Genomic DNA, 19,249 nt, shown 5'->3' on the forward strand with positions numbered 1-19,249 from the left:
TTGTTTTTCTGAGAACATCTGCCAGCTGCAGAAAAAGGGTCTCATAGAGATAGCAGGACTGAATAACACAGTGAATGTGCTCATAACCTTGGACCACTTAGTAATTTGTCAGGTATGCAACATGCAGCCAGTGTCTCTGGGTTATTGTCTATTGAAACCCCACAAAGTGTTGGGCTGTTTGCCTTACAATAAATGTCAATTTATAGTGTACCATAAGGAATCAATGGCGGTGTTGTTGGTAGGTGACCACATTTCATGAGCAGCAACAGTCCAATGTTACTCGGTTGTGCCATCATCATGAACACTGAACTAGTTATTGTTCCTGATCCTTATTAAGCCGCTCAGCAGATGGACAATAATCAGGACAATGATTACCATCAGAGTCAGTGGCATGTAACTCATATAAAGCCAGTAAAGCTCATCTGGGAGACATTAGGGGACAAATGACAGCTCTGACCTCAGATGTGGCACTTCATTTCGGATGCTCCTGACAGAAAATGCAATTTTTCTGCCAGGGAGCTTTTGAGATCAACTTCAACAAGGTCTCCCTGTTTATTCAAGGCACGTTAGGCAAACCCAGCCATTGACAGTGTTTACTTGTGGAAGTGACATTTGCAACTTAATTTAATTCTGTCAGTTACTGGCTATTGGGATGACCTTTTATTGGCTTCCTTGACCGGAGCATATAAAGCTCATTGACATGCCAGCTTTATAGCTTTTCAATAATCACACAGGTCAGTATTGATGAAATAGGTGTATGCACTACCTATGAAATGAATTGCCAGGGGAGTAGAATCACTGATTCAATACAGCTATGGAGCTGAAGTGATGGCAGTGTCGTATCTGTCTGCCTGCCTGTCTCCCTGTCTATCCATCTGTCTGTCTGTCTGTCTGGGTCCATCTGTCCATCTGTCCGTCTATCTATCACCCAATCAAATTCACCCAGTCAGCCTATAATAATTTCAGTAATTACACATATTGGAAAATCTTGAATTATGATTCATTGCTGTAATCCATCACTTCTACGGAGAAATTCCCCACAAAAAAATTCAATCAATTTACGCACAGAGGCAAATACATAATACATACAGAACACAGGCAGGGAATCACATTGACATTCTCTGTTGTAAGTGTGCCTGGGAGTGAAATCCATCAAACAGATAAGATAGATTCTCTTTTATAGAACAGCCGTAAGTTTTTAAACAATATGAAGATTCATTTGTTCTCTCAGTCTATTCCTGCATCACAAGCAGTATGTTAAATAGTTGATGACTCTGTGTCCAATATAGAATGTCATTCAGGCTCGGCGGTCCATAATAATATAAAGGACAGAGGCTGCGCTTTATATAACCACTGTAAAATCCAGGCTCAACTGTAACATATTGAGCATGGAGACAAATGGATTCGATCATGCAGCGAGAAGGGGGCGAATACATCCTGAGGACTATTATTTACAACTAACCCACACATCCACACATATCACCAGTAGGATCAGCAAGCTTTACAGTAAACCTGCAACCATTCACACCTCATGTATGTACGTTCCACTCAGCACAGATGGTTTTGTTGTGGTTCACTTGGCAGTCAGTGTCATCTTGGGCTCATGCAGAGCTGTAGGATTTTCTGATGTCTCGTTACGAATCACAAATACTTAAAACAAAACAAAACAAACAAAAAACATCGAGTGATGTTTTGAAAATCTGCAGGTTTACTGAAGGAATGCTTAAGGAGCTGATTTATGAAATTATGAAAGTAAATTTCACCACTGATCACGTCACAATGCCCCTTTCTTCAGATCTGTGTGCCCTGCCCTAAAGGTGCAATAACAGTTTATTACACCTATCCTCACTTTATGACCCTCTATCCTCTGCCCTGCTCCCCTTAAGCCAACAGTAACTGTTATTGAAAACACCCTGGTCTACCATTTATCGTTCCTGAGCAGCACGTTATGCTATGTGCAAACTAGCTAATCACCACTGACGCATGCAGGTGTTGTCCTAGCCACATTGGAATAGTTCCGATTATCTAATATTTATTTGGATGTAGAAGTGTTGAAACACAATTCCATTTGTCTTTACAGCCTGTGCTGCCCTAAGGCTAAAGCATCCTTCTCCCATATGTAGTGTAATGGTGGGGAGTAAATAGGAAGCAGAATTGAAAGATTTTGCCACTGAACAGAAAAAAGAGAAAATGGATTTGGCAGCAATTACTGCTAGACAAGAGGGTAAATTGCAAACATGCAAGCTGAACTGAGGAGGGGTGAACTACAAAGGATGAGAAAAACACAGCGGCGTGAATGGCAAGGTGTGTAAGTGATCTTGAATCTCTTACACACAAGACTGTGCAACACAACTGAGGGCAGGATCTGCCATCACTCTGTCACACTGATGGAGCCTCTACCATCAAGATGCTGGAAGTGCAAAACAACACAGCACCATGGCAATACAAATAATTATATTGCTTCAATGAAACATATGAGAGCACACTTGTTTTTACATGGCTGTAACTGAGTGATGTTTTAAAACTTGTAACATGTAATTGTGGTATATATTCTAAGTTTAGGGTCAATACATTCTCCTGAAAAATTTCAGTAAAAAACAACTGAAACATATGATTTTAAGTAATTATTTCTAATTATGACTGTGAATGTCTATATGTGTGAATGTTGTGTGTTCTTTCATGCTTGAATAGGCAGCGGCAGATGATTGGGCAGATGGCTAGTGTCATCATGGGGGGCAAGGTGTGATGGGTTGAATGAGCCTTTAATTACTTGTCAAGTGAGGAGCACAGCTATCCACTAAATATCTTCTATTTGGTCCGGGTGCCTTGAGGGGTGATGTGAGGTGGGGTTAAGGTCGAGTGACTCTAGTCTTACATGGCCAGGCAAGCTAAACATGTACACAGTTCACTGTCCATGGGCTCATGTTGGGGCTATATTCATTCTGTTATTGCATCATTTCTGGCACAAAAATATACTGCCATGTCAAAATGTATCAAGATGCAAAGATTATCTGGATTGAAAGACCACCAACAATAAAGCATTTTTGTTCACCAACAAAATCCTTTGTGCTGGTTTTAATCATCAAGCTGTTTACCAAAAAAATAAATAAAAATAAACGAGTCTGCTTTCTAAACCAAACAACGCTATATGTACAATGATTGCATTAACACATTATTCCTCTTTTCCTTATTTCCCTAGTGTGCACTGGTACAGAGAACAAGCTAAGCACGCTATCAGACCTCGAGCAGCAGTACCGCACCCTGAGGAAGTACTACGAGAACTGTGAAGTTGTAATGGGGAACCTTGAGATCACAAGCATCGACCGCAGTCGGGACCTCACCTTCCTCAGAGTAAGGACAAAGAAAAAATGATGCAGAAATTTGGCAGTGCATATATCTGGCAGCCTCATTGTACACAAGTATTTGTTTCATTTGATGAGTGCGCAAGGATATTTCGGTGCAAGAGTCTGTTCTACACACCTAGGATTTGGTTGATTAAAATAACATGTACATTATGAACCCATAATGTGCAAAATATGCAAAATAATCTAAATTAAATTTTAAGAAACATTGAAAAAAATGTAAACATTTTTATAATTGAATAAATTACACAGCTTTGTTGTTTTCAGGGAATACAAGAACGTCCAAGTAAACATCCACAACATGCATCATTTGCACAAGTAACTATATAAAACCAAATGAAAACGTTTTGTGAACTTCCTCATCGTTTTCTTTTCGTTTGACCCTTTTAAGCAGAGAATACCCTTCTCTAAACCAATCACCACTGAGATTTCTATCTATACAGCAATGATAAGCAGCAAGGAAAGTCTTTCCAATCAAGGTTAATCAGCCTTTCCACGGTATTCAACTGATTGGACTCTCATACCATTGAAGGTTGAAGCGCATAATAAGCAAAATCCAAGTAACTTGATCACGCTAATCTCCCTTTGATGAAATATGATTCTCAGGCAGAACAGGAAGTGCTTTGGCTCTAACAACAACTCATATCTTGTAGAAAATATTTAGAACCATCTTGTCCTACATTGAGCCTACAAAATAACCAATTCATGCTCTTTAAGGAAGGAACATATGGTGACAGTATTTTCAGCATCTATAGCTATAGTTGAATGTAGTAAATGATGAGAGGAGGCTGAAGTGATTGTTACACTCTGATTTTGAGCAAATGTTTGTGTGAGGGAGTTGCCTACTTTCATTTTTGGTTTGATTGACAGGTGCACACACGTACAACAGTGTCTCATGGCAGCCATCAGTCCTTCTGGGGTTCAGAGCAGTAATAGTGCAGTAATGAGAGGTCAGAAGGAGGCAAGATAAGTTGCTGTAGTGAAATCTGAAAAGGAAAAAAAATGTGCTTTTTGGTAAAATCAGCTGCTGCTGTTGACCTTTGTGGCCCTCCACTTCTCAGAAACATCACCCTAGACCATTCAAACTGCACTCTGCTCTGCTAACACCATCCAACCACAATTGATTCCCATCTATCTTAGGGGCTATGTGGCTCCCCTGGTGTTACACTAAAGTGCTGACTGCATTAATGGGCAAGTATTGCTGTGTGAACGTGCTGGGACACAGAGAAGGAATTTCACCATGGAGACTAGCTGGGTTTTCATATTTTTCTTTTCACGGCAAAGACTTTAAGTTAATGTGACAAAACAATTTTACTACATCATATAAATTGACGAACAACTCACCTTTTCTGATTTCTGTGAACCAACAAATAAAGATATATCAAAGCAGCAAGATAAACTATTGAGTCACTAACTCTTCTACATTGTGCAGACCAATTCTTGCAATACCTGAAAAGCGAAATAAAATATTAAGATGAGGGAGCAATCGATTTCAAAATCTTTACATTAGACCCCTACAGAGGTATAGGACCCAGTGCCTCAGATGAAAAACATTTAAAAAGAACACAATTCAAAAGCATTTTTTAACTACACAGAACCAAATTTTACTTTGAAACAACATTTATCAATCTCTCCTCAGCACATGCTAATTTTACTGAAACATTTTTTTTTTTTTTTTTTTTTGTGGTTGTAGTTAAAAATGCGACAATCATTTCATGGTAACGTCTAGATTACGGCAACACTCATTTACTAAAGGGCCCCCCGTGGCGACAGCTTGCCAGGTTATTTCACCTTTCTAAGGTTGTCAATTAATATAGGCTAATTGAGACTGCTAATTAAGAACATGAGGTGCCAAACACCAGGGGAAAAAGGGCAGGGTGCAATGTATAAGGGGATATTATTATTTTTAAGATAAAACACATTAATAATATGCTTCCCTTGGGAGGAAAAACTTCACCTTGAAGTACTGAAAGAGAAAGAAGGAAAACTATTGTGGAGCAACTTACCATACCTCCTGTCTCTGTGAGGTGATTGAAACTGATGCCTCTGCATTGGCTCCTTCTTTTCGAGATAGCCGATAGATTGATGGCTACCCCCCAAAGCCCCCAAACAGCTTTAGCAGTAAATAGAGTCCATCTTCCAAACTGCCTTCCCGACAGATGAATCAAAGCTCACACTGTGATTAATAACTGCATTTCTGCAGTGAGGCTTTCTCGACTCTCATGTGTGTTTGTTCAAGCTAATGGTCTAGCAGAGGGCTTTGCCCATATCGAGTTTTGACATGTCAAGATTTGAATCAATCCTATATACATAAAGGCTTTGCATCTTATTTTCCTATAATACGTAGACGTGCATACTGAAGGCATGCACATCTAGTATATCTAGTTCTCCTTTTTCCCCTCACGCATCTGTCTCATACGCACCCACATACAGAATCCGTGATTATGAAATATCCGTTTTTCCCTTTCCTCCCATTTTCCCAGAGGTGACCCAGATTGTTTGTCTTGTCATTGCAACCATTAATAAACATGTAACTTTCTTCTCATTATTAATGTGGTGATCAGATTGCTTACCAGCCCGGTGCCAATTCACTGGCTCACCACCCACCTCCCTGCAGTTGCATATAAATTATAGAAATATCATTTTCAAATAAGTATAAAAAAAATTAAGGAAAACATAGAAGAAGCTAAGGGCCTGTACATGTGTGTTGTCCCCTAAAGTGGTGTATAAGAATGAAGCTAATGAAAAAGTAAAATAAATAAATAAATAATAACAGTAAAAGCAAGAATGATGTTGTTGATGATATTATTATTATTAATTATTATTATTATAATTATTATTGTTGTTAGTATTATTATTATTATTATTATTATTATTATCATTACTATTGTTGTCATTATTGTTATTAGTTCCATTTTATATTTGCATACTTTACCCTTTGCATTTGACCAATGCCTGAACTGCATCGAGTAGCTCTAATGACACCAAGGGGAGCAATTTGAGGTCAATTATCTTGTCAAAGATACTGGAACTTGAGCCATCGACCACTGATAAGTGGACAACGCTCCGAAGCTACAGCCACCTAACAAAAAGTGTTGGGCTAACATGCAGCAAAGGGCCATGACTAATGCCTGAAATACCATCTGATAAAGCGAGGCTGTCAGAAATCAGGGTGGTCTATTGATGTGTTACTGAATGACACTTGTATAGAGTGTTCACTTGACCCTACACTAGTTTTAAAAGGGGGAAAAAAACCTCTTGCCTATCACGGTGATGCGAAACAGATTGAGACCACAAGAAGAGCACAGGTAGGCAAGAGCTATAGAAAAAACAGAGTGAGAAAACATTTTAAATGTCTTTGTTCTGTTTGTCTTCATATTTAAACACAATTAGATTAGATTAGATAAAATATACTTTAATGATCCTAAACTGGGAAATTCACAAAAAAGTTAAATAACAGAAAGACTTACATGACAGACCTTTTTTCACTCCTAAGTTGTTTTGACTTTATTTATCTTTCTACATCAGTCAACTGTCTTCACTTTTGCATCATTTAATTATTTATCCTCCTGTTAATTTACAGTGGCTATACCAACAGGGTTTTTTCAAAACAAAGCTTTCTGCACCTCGATTTACATCTAAAGTCAAAAATATATAAGGTTAAGATGGTGGTTGAATGGTTGAGTGATGTTTCCATGCATGCTAAGGATCTTAGTGTCGAGAGAATAATTAGTTTTGTGAGTTTGTTCTGGTTGATGACAGACACCACTTTAACATAGTATTTCCATTTTTGGCAGGTAAGGAGTAGTTTAGAGAGATGTAATATTAGGGGAATTGTTTGGGGAATTATATCTCTAGAGAGATATAATATTTAGGTAATATAATATTTGAGGAATTCCAGACTATTGTGTGTTTACTTCCATACAATAGAATGGAAGTGAACACACTGTTGTATGTTCACTTCCAGTTCAAATCTTGACCAACATCTAAGATGGATTGTCTTCTAGGTGGGGACAAAATACATTTGAATTGACTATCCTCACACACACACACACACACACACACACACACACACACACACACACACACACACAGACACACACAAACGCATGCACACACACACACAGACACGCACGCACGCACGCACGCACACACACACACACACACACACACACACACACACACACACACAACTCTTTAAACAAACATACTTCAAGAGCCTAGAGAAAAAATGTGTTTAATGGTTGTTTGTTCAGCGTACAGTACTTTTGCAGCCTTTAAATGATTCTTTACTTTGTAGCTTTGTAGTCTACTTTAATTCATCTACTTTAGTCCTATAATGTAAGATATTTGGTCCATTTTAATTTTCATCATGTTTGCTTTCAGCTTTAGGAGTCATTTTAAGTTACCATTGATGAAAACTCAACATTGCCAGGTTTTGTGGCTTCATAGTGATATCCCTTGAATAACAAATCAACAAAGAACTTTAAACATAGAGGAGTATATCACATTAAATAAATATACTATTGAAAATTTAGTGACTTCTTTGGTAAAAGTGGTCAAAAGTAGTCAAACCAAGGTCCTGTCCACATGGTGCTGGATCTTTCCAAAAAGTTTTTTGTTGTGGTTACACCTTCCGTCCACATGACAACACAGATATCTGGGATGAAAATGCAAGTTTTTTTTAAAACGCTGGGTCTGCGTTGTCGTGTGGACGCTGTATCCAAAACTTTTTCTGTCAGGGGGGCCTGTCCCTGCTACGAAAACCGCTGCGGTGTCAATGTGTGTAACCCGTGTCTGCATATACAAACAGAATGGACAGAGCTAAAACTGGCTATTTTCTGACGTATAACAGCTCCACATCAAAGACCCATTGACAAACATGCTTGACAGTTTTCGTCTGTTTCTTTATGAGTCGTAAAGTTGTATATTTATTTATTCATTCATTCATATTCCTTACCAAAGACGCCGATGCCAGTTCTGGGTCGGACCACCACCTGCCTGCTGGTGGGAGAACTCTGTGATGGAGGTCGTCCTGCAGGAGGAACAGCGTGAATTTCCACATGTCCTTGTCCTCTCACCTGTCATTCTCAGAGTAGTTCTTCTTATAAACTTGTTGAGCAAAGCACTTATGCAGCTACTTGTGGATGGGGATTTTTTTCAAAAACGCTGTCGTGTGGACGCAAATTTTTTTTCTATGCGGGGTGAAAAAAGTGGTGGGAGAACTCTGTGATGGAGGTCGTCCTATGTCCCTTAGGACATGGCCTAAGGATATCCAGTGAACTCTGACAGGGTTGGAGGTGACTGAGCCTCATTGATAGGAATTTGTATACGTGATTATGAAGACTAGCAACAACCATCCATCTTCCACCGCTTATCCGGAATCGGGTCGGGGGGGCAGCAGCTTCAACAAGGAGCCCAAAACTTCCCTTTGACCGACCACATCCAACCTGCTCTGACTGAGGGATCCCAAGGCATTCCCAGGCCAGTGTTGAGATATAATCCCTCCACCTTGTCTTGGGTCTGCCCCGAGGTCTCCTCCCAGCTGGACATGCCAGAAACACCTCCCTAGGGAGCCGCCCCAGAAGCATCCACACCAGATGCCCATACCACCTCAGCTGACTCCTTTCCACGCGAAGGAGCAGCGACTCTACCCTGAGCCCCTCGCGAACAGCAGTGTTTCTCACCTTATCTCTAAGGGAGACGCCAGCTATCCGCTGAGAAAGCCCATTTCTGCCGCTTGTATCCACGATCTCGTTCTTTCGGTCACGACCCATCACTCATGACCATAGGTGGGGGTAGGAACGAAGATTGAACAGTAGATGGAGAGCTTTGCCTCTTGGCTTAGCTCCCTCTTTGTGACAACAGTGTGGTAAAGCGACTGCAATACCACTCCTGCTGCCCCAATTCTCCGTCCAATGTCCCGCTCCATTGTTCCCTCACTCCCAAGATACTTAAACTCCTTCACTTGTGGAAGAACCTCATTCCCCACTCGGAGAAGGCAGTCCATTGGTTTCCTGCTGAGGACCATGGCCTCAGATTTGGAGGTGCTGATCCTCATCCCTGCCGCTTCACACTTAGCTGCAAACAGGACCAATGAGCGCTGCAGGTCACAGGCCGATGAAGCAAACAGGACTTCAAAAAGCAGAGATGCAGTCCTCAGCCCACCATACTTACCACAACTATGCCTCGATATCCCGTCCATGAAAATCACAAACAGAATTGGTGATAAAGCGCAGTCCGACTTACTGCCAAGAACCCAAACGCAGCTCTCATTTTGGGAGTACAGGGATTGGATGGCTCTGAGGAGAGGCCCCCTCACCACATACTCCCGCAGTACCTCCCACAGTATATCCCTGGGGACCCGGTTGTACGCTTTCTGCAAGTCCACAAAACACATGTAGACTGGATGGGCATACTGCCAAGCCCCCTCTAGGATCCCTGCAAGAGTAAAAAGCTGGTCCATTGTTCCATGACCAGGACGGAACCCACATTGTTCCTCCTCAATCTGAGGTTCGACAATCGGCTGAACCTTCCTTTCCAGCACCTTGGAGTAAACTTTCCCGAGGAGTGTAATGCCCCTGTAATTGGCACACACCCTCTGTTCCCCCTTTTTAAAAAGAGGAACCACCACCCCAGTCTGCCACTCATTCGGCACTGTCCCAGACTTCCACGCAATGTTAAAGAGGTGTGTCATCCATGACAGCCCCTCAAAACCCAGAGCCTTCGGCATTTCCAGGCGAATCTCATCAACTTCACGGTGGCAAAGACTAGCACATGCTGTCTAATCTCAAAGAACAGTTACAGTAACACAAATTTCTCAAAATGTTGGCAAGAGAAAAGTATCAGAAAAAAGTGCATTGCTGACTGGCCACAGGCTACTCAGAGTGCCAATGCTCAAGGTGTGGATGTAGTCCTCAGATCTCAATCCAGTTGAGCATCTCTGACCTGTGCTGGACAAAGTACTCCAATCCATGGAGTCCCACAACAAGCAGGACTTTAAAATACGACAGTATTTTTTTCTTCTTTTTTTATATACTAATTTGATCCCCCGCAAAAAATCCCCCGCAAAAAAACAAAATCCCGCGATATAACGACAAACCCTCCCCATACTGATATTTAACCACCTTCCATCTGTATTAACCTTTCTCACAATCTTACAGCCAGTTTAAAGCACTTTTGTATTAGAGAAAAGTGTTTCTTTAATACACGGAAGTGCGCTGCGATACATAAGTCTCGGAAGCCGTGCATCTTGAAGCTCGAATAAGGGAGGGATTACTATATTTCTAAAGATACTACTGCCTATACAAGAAAGTAGCATCTATTCTTGCAGTCCGTCTCCTTCCTTTGTTATCTCTCCATCCATACTTTTTCTTTAACTTGCACTTTTCTCCCTAAGGCACCATCACTGCCCTCCTCAGCTTCTTAATCGTTGATGTACTGTTAGATGAGTTCAGATTACATTGGCCCCCTGCTCCTCAGCAAACTTCTTCAATATTAATGAAGACTGATGAAGTGCTAGGGAGCCCCTGTCTTTCAGGCCGTCCTAGATTGGATTGACAATTGCAATTAGCGTTCTTTCAAGTTCATTTTTATCACTTTAATTTGACATGAAGAAGGACACTGCTGAGTAGGAAGCGAGACCAATAAGAGAAAGAATTCCTAAGGAGAATAGGCTGAGAGGAAAAATGGGGTGACCATGGAGTTCGACCATTAACTAGTTTGAAAACAGTGAGGTATAATTTAATAAACTCCAAACCGTTGATGTTTTCCTCAAAAATATTGTTGTATGGCATGATTTTGTCCATATTAAACCTTTCATTTATCTTTCCTCCTACTTTTCATCATGTACATTGGTAGAAAAGAATATACTAGTGTACATAGAGAAAAAGTAGCCCAAAGTCTCTATTCAAACATATGTTCACTTTTTTCCTGTGTTTTTGTAAAAGCAGTAACAATAACATTTTGCAGGGAAAGAAAGCACAGGATGATAGTCGGCACAATGATAGTCAGATGATAGGCAGTACCTGGACTGGAGGATGGCCAAATCAAGGTCCACATGGACCAAAAAGTTTGGTCCATGTTTGGTCCACCCTTGAGCATAGCCGTAAGTGCCCTTCAGCAAGGCACTGTCACAAGTTGCTCATTCGGCCCACCATGAAGGAGCTGACTGCCGCTCTACCTCACATTGTTTGCATGCTTACAGGCCCCTTGCACTCGTGTGTGTGTGTGCATGTGTTTGTGTTACGGGCCTGTATATATCTACATGTGTGACAAATAATACTGCGCAGTATCTTAGCTGTTCCCCGACTGTCCTATTTTGGGCAGAGGCTTCAGATGGAATCTGTTGAAGCCACTCCTGTGATATATCTTGGTCCATGTAGCCCTCATGCTCAGAGTCTGTTCTTGTGTGTATGTGTATGTGGATGTGGGAGAATGTGTATTCTAGGGCCTTAACACACACACACACATACATATACAGTACATATGTAAATGTGTGTGTGTGTGTGTGTGTGTGTGTGTGTGTGTGTGTGTGTGTGTGTGTGTGCGTGTGTGCGTGTGTGCGTGTGAACTAGATTAATGAGTGGAAAAAATAATTTTACTCAAGGGGGGTAATAAAATATGCTTTTCTTCTCTTTCTCAAGATTTACATTACTCTCGAGGTATTTGTCTGTGGTTGACTTCCCTGTGGCCTCCTCATGGTTTCCATTACTGTAGCTTGTGAGATCCCAAGGTATTTGTCACTGTCCTGGATGTCTCTTATCTTACCCTTCCATTTCTGATCATTTTGCTTCTCCTTGATACCATACCACATTTGTCCAATCGTAATGACACCCTATGTCATCACTGGAAATCCTGGTGATGTGGATCATTGAATTGATTTGTTGCCCATTCCTATTATACAGCATTATGCCATCCATGTAGAGCAGGTGGCTGATAATAATAATAATAATAATAATAATAATATAATAATATAATAATAATAATAATATATAATAATAATAATAATAATAATAATAATAATAATAATAATAATAATCTATACTTTATTCATCCCTCTTGGGGAAATTCTTTTTACACTCACACATGTACCTATATGTGTTAATTACACACACGGGGTTACAGGTTACAGGCCCCTGAACACAACACACACTACGGGCCTGTAGACATGCAATTAGTCAACAGAGAGGACAACAGGGGTACAAGGGAGGCGGAGTGACGGGTCGCGCACGAGGGTCGCGCCCCAAGTAGCATCTTGTAGGGGGGACGGCGCCTTGCTCAAGGGCGCCTCGGCAGTGGCTAGGGGGTGAGCCGACACCTCCCACCGTCAGCTCACACTCGGTTGGATCTGGCGGGAGCGGGATTCGAGCCCCCGATGGCTGGGCGATCCTGTCTTCAAGACGATTGCTCTATAGCTGAGCCACTGCTGCCCCTTGATTGTTACTCACTTTGGAATCGGTACCCATATCCACTCTTTCCAATGATCAGACTGAGGGATTTAAGACCTAAACTATGCTGAACAGCAGTGGTGACAGTGTGTCTCCTTGGAATATGCTACATTTGATGTTGACTTGGCCACCTTGCTTTAAGTTGGCCTCTATGGTCATCTTCCATATTCTCATTGAGTTGTTGATGAAGGCTCTTAAGTCTTGTTGATCTTGCACAGTTTCAGACATTCCAGTAACCATGTGTGTGGTATTGAATTGTAGACTTTCTTGTCAACAGTCCAGGCAGTGCACAGGTTGGTCTGCCTGTTTTTACAGTCTCTGTGGACTGCTTTGTTGATATGCAGCTGATGCTTGCCTCCTCTGGTGCTACTGCCAATTATTTTCTGTGCCCTGCTCATCTAGTGAGTCATGTACCCACATTCAGTGTGTATATATGTATATATATATATATATATATATATATATATATATATATATATATATAGTGTATATATATATATATATATATATATATCCTGTATGTACACATTAATATTCTCCATTCCTTCATGAATGCCATTAGATATGTCTACAGCTGTGTATGTTTGGTAAGTGTGTATGTGTGTTTGTGTGTGTGTGTTTATACAATAGACAAGTTTGAAGCCTTCTTGTTTGACTGATGCATACATTTTCTTGTTTTCCTTCCTGCTGTTGGTCTGCATGTCATTGTCTTTATCTTGAAATTATCAGGATAACTCTTTTCTCAAATGATCCAACATACCTTATTATTTATTTATTTTTTATATTTCCTTCCTTCCTTCCCTTCCTTTCCTTCCTTCCCTCCCTGCCTCCCTCCTGCCCTGTGGAAACAGTTGGGGTTGACTACCTTGCTCAAAGATACATCTCCATGGAGACGTGGGGACTGGGAGTCCATCCACTTAAACCACAGCTGCTTCGATTTAAATTGACCTTTAGAAGTACGGAAGACAATCACAGAAAGCCAGAACATTAGACACAGTGTACTGACCTGGGATATAATGACACTTAATTGCTGTAAAAATAGACTGAAACACAGATAGTGGAGAACTCCTCCATCAAAGTTCCGAAGCTTTATCTTTTTTTTTCGTAATGCAGGTACAGTACATTACATGCACTTAAAGAAAAAAAAAAAAGGTTTCTCGAGCTCCAATTTTATTGTTAATTATTGGTAGTTAATTTATGTAAAACCCTGTCATTATAAATAAATCTGAAACCCATGGAATGTAAACATTCTATGAACGGTGCAATAAAATATAACACATGAAATTTATAGTAAATAATGAAATATTATATTCAGGATTATCCTAGTACAATCTCTTGTCAAAAAATATTTCTGAAGTGCAAAATTAGAAAAAAAATTTCAAGCACACCAACCTTACACCTTATCAAAGCAGTAATGAAATTCCAATTCCGATTATGACATAAAGTAAAGCTGGAAACCATGTTCAGTAGGTTTTACTTGGGATTTGAATCCGCATCCAACAGAGAAAAGGAGTATTTGATAATTTAATCCACAACAGTAGCTTTCACTTGTTTCATGGTGATGTGCAGCACAAGTGAGAAAAGCAGTAGTACTTACCTTATAATCATTTGTAAGATAGGTCATCCTCAACATGCGAATATTCAACTTATAAAACATTCAGAGATACAAACAAACATGTGTCGCTATATCCTACTATTGCACTGCAGTTCCGCTTACTGCCACAACCCCCGCCAAAAACGTTGATATTGCTACCCCCCTTTAAATCATAACACACGTTGGTACAGGCTGTCCTCAACATACAAACATAATTGGTTTTGAGACGCTGTTAATAAGTTGAATTGTTTGTCAGTGCTTATTTAATAAATTATAATCTATATTCACCATTTGAAGGCATGATGCCGTTTATTTATTTATTTTTCTGTGTTTTGTGTACTCAGTGTGCTGTGTGGAATGCGACGGAAAAATTAATTTCCCTGTTGGAACCTCCTTAAGGGATCAATAAAGTTATACTCTAATACTCAAAATATTCTAAGACATAGAAGACAAAATTACAGGACATTAAAGCAACATAATAAAATAAAGTACAGACGCAGGTTGTTTGAGTTGTCATTCTTGATTACAAGTCAGATGTGAAAAAAAATACACAGAAAAATAATACTGAAGTTTGCGTCACTTCACTCGACTTAATGTTTGTTCGCCACGAATATTGGACTCTTAAAATCACTAAAAAACTTTACAAATAGTTAGAATAAAATCATATCACATATTAGAATATGTACGTATAGCTCCAACATCTACCATTAATCATTACCTACCATTAATTGTGATTCACACAATGTTTTCGAATTCAAATTTAATGCTTGAGGAAAAGAAGGAAAACTTCAAGGAATTCTCAATTACTTTTTTTAAGTTCATCCAACATCCAGAGTCAGCTGTTGATGTTGTAGAACTGTACAGTATTGTAGCATCTACTGTAACTTACTTTTAGCGTGAAGGAAGAAGAGGAGGGGTGAATTATTGTTGGTGAGAGGCAGAGCTGAGGTCAGAAAGATGGTCAGCCTTACCACTATATCCACTAGCCACTGCTTTATCATCCATGATAAATAGTAGTGTCCAACGTACAAAGCCAGACGTTCTGAGATCCTCAGAGACAACTGTGGCTGTGGTGTGCAGTAGCGCTGCAGAATGGGACAGTGTGTATTTGCACGTTTTAGGTAGAGGAAGCATTGCTTCCATTTTGAAGGGGGAAAAAATTGGACTTATATGAGTAATGAAGAAGAAGCTGCCCGTTGAGTAGACCTGGAGATGCATAAAGGATGAAATAGTCTTCTGCCAAAACCAGAAGGTGTCCTGATTTCTAAAAAAAGAAAAACAATTGCACAATGCAGAGTCAGAACCATTACACAAAAACAACCAAGAACTGGAAGGGGAGAAAAGTGTTGGTGATGTGTGAACATGGCTTGCTGCTTGGCGGGGGTTATGGCAGGAACAGGAATTGCAGGACCTTAGTCAGATATAGTGTCACGCGTTTGTTTGTATCACCTGATGTTTGTAAGTCAAATGTTTGCTTGGTGGTTACTACTTGTACTTTATCACTGTATGCACTACTTACAAGACAGATAAATAACTTACACTTAGAAAAGTAAGTTTTTGCTATTTTTTATTGTGAGGTGGTTTATTTCTCGAATTTTTATTCAAAGCCAACTGCTCATCAGTTTAAGATGTAACACCCAGACAGTGACCAGTCTGGGGACTAACCACCAACCCCACTGTCTCCCTTCTTACTTTCTCTTGTATCTGCAATGGCAGCTTCCTTTTTGTTTTCCCATCAACCGTCCTTTCTACACCCACCCCCAGCTCTCCTTGTGCTAACTAGTGTTTGAATAAAAAACTCATTAGGATTACATAGCCATTTAGCTAAGTGACACAGGGTGTAATTGTACCATCCGTCAATTGCTGCATAATAACACACTTGGTGGAACTAAATGTTGATTAGCCCCTCAGCCAATTTCATAAGGGCTTTTTGGGGAATAAATAGCTGGAGACTGAGTTGGTTGATGGGTTGTATTTGGCCTGGGTTAGTTAGTTGGGGTCACTGACCCTTGCAAGTGAAATTAACTTGAATACACTGTCAGACACAAGCATTTATCACTTTCTGTTCCTGTCTAGGTCTTTTTTATTGCTCAAAATTGTTCATTGTAATTATCATGTCATCGGTTGTTTCTATACTATTTTTTGTTTGTATTTGAAAGCACATAAGGAATCTGAAATTCATATAAAGTATGACTACATTTCTTGGCCCAGATGACTGAGAACACAATCAGCTTTGATTTGTCATTTATCTTTCAAGGCTGCCTCCTCCCAAAAGAGAACAGAACTCTGAGTCAGCTCTCTCTAGGGAAAGTGATGTCTCGTTTGTGCTTATGAGACCCTTAATTTCACTCTAAAGTCACAAATCATGATCTTTTTTACATCATCATCCTTCATCAACTCTGTTGTAGCAGTCATAGATCACTCTATCTGTAACGCAACACTAATGACAAGTTGAAGCCAAATGCACAATAAAGTGCATTTTATTTCTTTCTGTAATTGTTTCTTTTTATATTTTACTCTGCTCTCCAGTATTCTTCCCACTCTTATTTTTTTGGATAATTCACTTATCTCCGCGGTGCACTGGCGTCGTGCTCAGAGTTTCCCCCGCCTCACGCCCTATGCCAGCTAGGACAGGCTCCAGCTCCCTGTGACCCACTACGGCGGATACAGCAGCAGAAAATTAAATTAAATGAAAATGAAATTCACTTATCTTTAGTGTGCTTATATTATCATAGCATTGACTATATATAGAATCCACTTTTAATCCTGTGGCATCTCCCACAAGCCACACTTTGCATAGTTTCATGTTGACTGCAGAATACAATCACTGACTTCTTATTTTGGTATAATACCTGAAATTATTACAGGTCATCCTCAATATAAAAATATTCAATTTCTGAACTTTTGGAGACTTACAAACTTATGAACAATCCAACTTACGAACAACTTCTTGGAACAAGTATGTTTGTAAGTTGAAAACTGCTTGTATATCCTAGATGCATAAGTTGGTTTGTCATAGTTCACTTATCCATATACTTTTAAACCTTCCTCATCTCTGTCATTGTAACCATTTTTTTACTTAGTACTAATGAGAAAATGTTACTTGAATTTTTAACAGCAAAAAAGCATTAAGACAGCTGCTGCTATCTCCATCATTTGTGGTGAAGTAAGGCTACATGATTATGAATGAAACAGAGACAGAATCAACCATAACCAGGCCTAATGTCTTCAAGTGGATTTATACAGGTTATTCAATTTTTCCTGCTGTCTGTCTCTGACTGAAAAAAAGTCTTCTATTGAAGCACAAGACACAAATATGGTTACGAGGATAGAGGAGGAAATGCTCTTCTTGTTCTATTCAGAATGACTCCAATTCTTCTTCCAAAGAGAATGACTTAATTGCTCATTAAGATGATAATATTGCTTCATGCTGATAATTTCATCTCCCCACAATGACATATAGAGCAGACAAAGGGATTTCAAATGGAATGGGAAGGAGCGGTGAGAGTGTCTATAAAAGAAAAGAGGAACATAAAGAAACTGAACATTACCGAGATCATTTGAAAGAGAGCCTCCTTTAGTATAATTGTAGCTTTTATCATGAAATGAATTCATTGTGATTTGCATGCAGTTCCACCACCCATGTGAGGTATGACTTTACCACTAATGTGTCTGTGACTCTTGTATAATTACATCACTTTTTTACATCACTTTTTACAAAGCACCACAGCCACCTTGAAAGTGAACATTGCCATGACATGTATGACTCTGCAGGACTTAGGTAGTCCAAACAAAGAAAAGCATAAAGAATAAGAGGCAGATGTGAAATCAAATAAGCATAATAGCATTGTGTGTTGGGGACCCAGGACTAGATGTCCAGTTGCCATTCACAATTTATAGCCATTCACAATTTACACTGGTATGGTGGCAAGTCATGTGATCGTAGCATTACTTATTATTTCTCTATCTATTCTTTCAACATCCACACACTCTTCATTAACAGTGAGTTTACAATCATACTTAAATAACTGTAACCATGGGCAGTAGTTTTATGAAAGTTTTTGATATTAAGGGGCCAAACGTTTGTCTATGATTTCCAAGATGGAGTATTATGTGCCAGTCACTAGAAAATGGCAGTTCAAAACTGATATAAGGCGGCATAGGACACATAGGACACTGGGACCAGATATTGCTGTATTAAATTTCAGGTCATTATTAGTGGTTAAACTGTTGAGATGGACCCAATTTCAACACAATATCAAATTAAGTCTTCAAATTCACAAAAACCATGTCTGTTCATGAGATTGAATCTCAAATAACTCTATGTGTGGTAAGGCCAATGAGCTATCAGTGGTCAATATATGATCCCTGTCACCACTCCATTGTCTCATTTAGAATAACTATCTCTATCAAGTTGACTGTGGGCTCTGATACAGGAGATGTCTATTAAAATTTATAATTTTCTTCTTGAATATCAGTTCTCGAAATCCTCTCCAATGTCTCATTCATTCAAAATTGAACTTGCTTCACAAGATTCACAGTTTGACAAAAACACAAATACGCAGCTCTGTAGTATGTCAAAAGCAGCTTTTCTGTCTTCAGGGCTGAAAAAAACAATCCACAAGAGTTTCATACTTTTTTCTATTACATCTGAACAGGCAAACTTTACTTTTGAAAACATTTTTCTCTTTTGTGAAGCAGGAAGAAAATATGGAACAAGCGCTACTAATAGTACAGAAATAACAGATGTTTTTTCACTGCAGACATTTTGAAATTTCATGGCAAAAAGCATAACACAGATATTAAAAAGGGCTATAAATCGTATTAAGTTGAGTATGTCTCAG

The 19,249-nt window shown here is 39.6% G+C and overlaps 1 protein-coding gene across 1 annotated transcript in view; it reads left to right on the forward strand.

Moving 5' to 3' along the window:
• LOC137604705 (receptor tyrosine-protein kinase erbB-4-like) overlaps positions 1-19,249 on the forward strand; it is a 271,599-nt gene that overhangs the window by 131,187 nt on the left and 121,163 nt on the right. Inside the window, exon 3 of the mRNA XM_068328679.1 lies at positions 3,200-3,351. Coding sequence (XP_068184780.1) covers positions 3,200-3,351 — 152 coding nt within the window. The remainder of the gene's footprint in view (positions 1-3,199; positions 3,352-19,249) is intronic.

This window comes from Antennarius striatus, chromosome 12 (genome assembly GCF_040054535.1).
Source record: "Antennarius striatus isolate MH-2024 chromosome 12, ASM4005453v1, whole genome shotgun sequence".
Lineage (NCBI taxonomy): Eukaryota > Metazoa > Chordata > Actinopteri > Lophiiformes > Antennariidae > Antennarius > Antennarius striatus.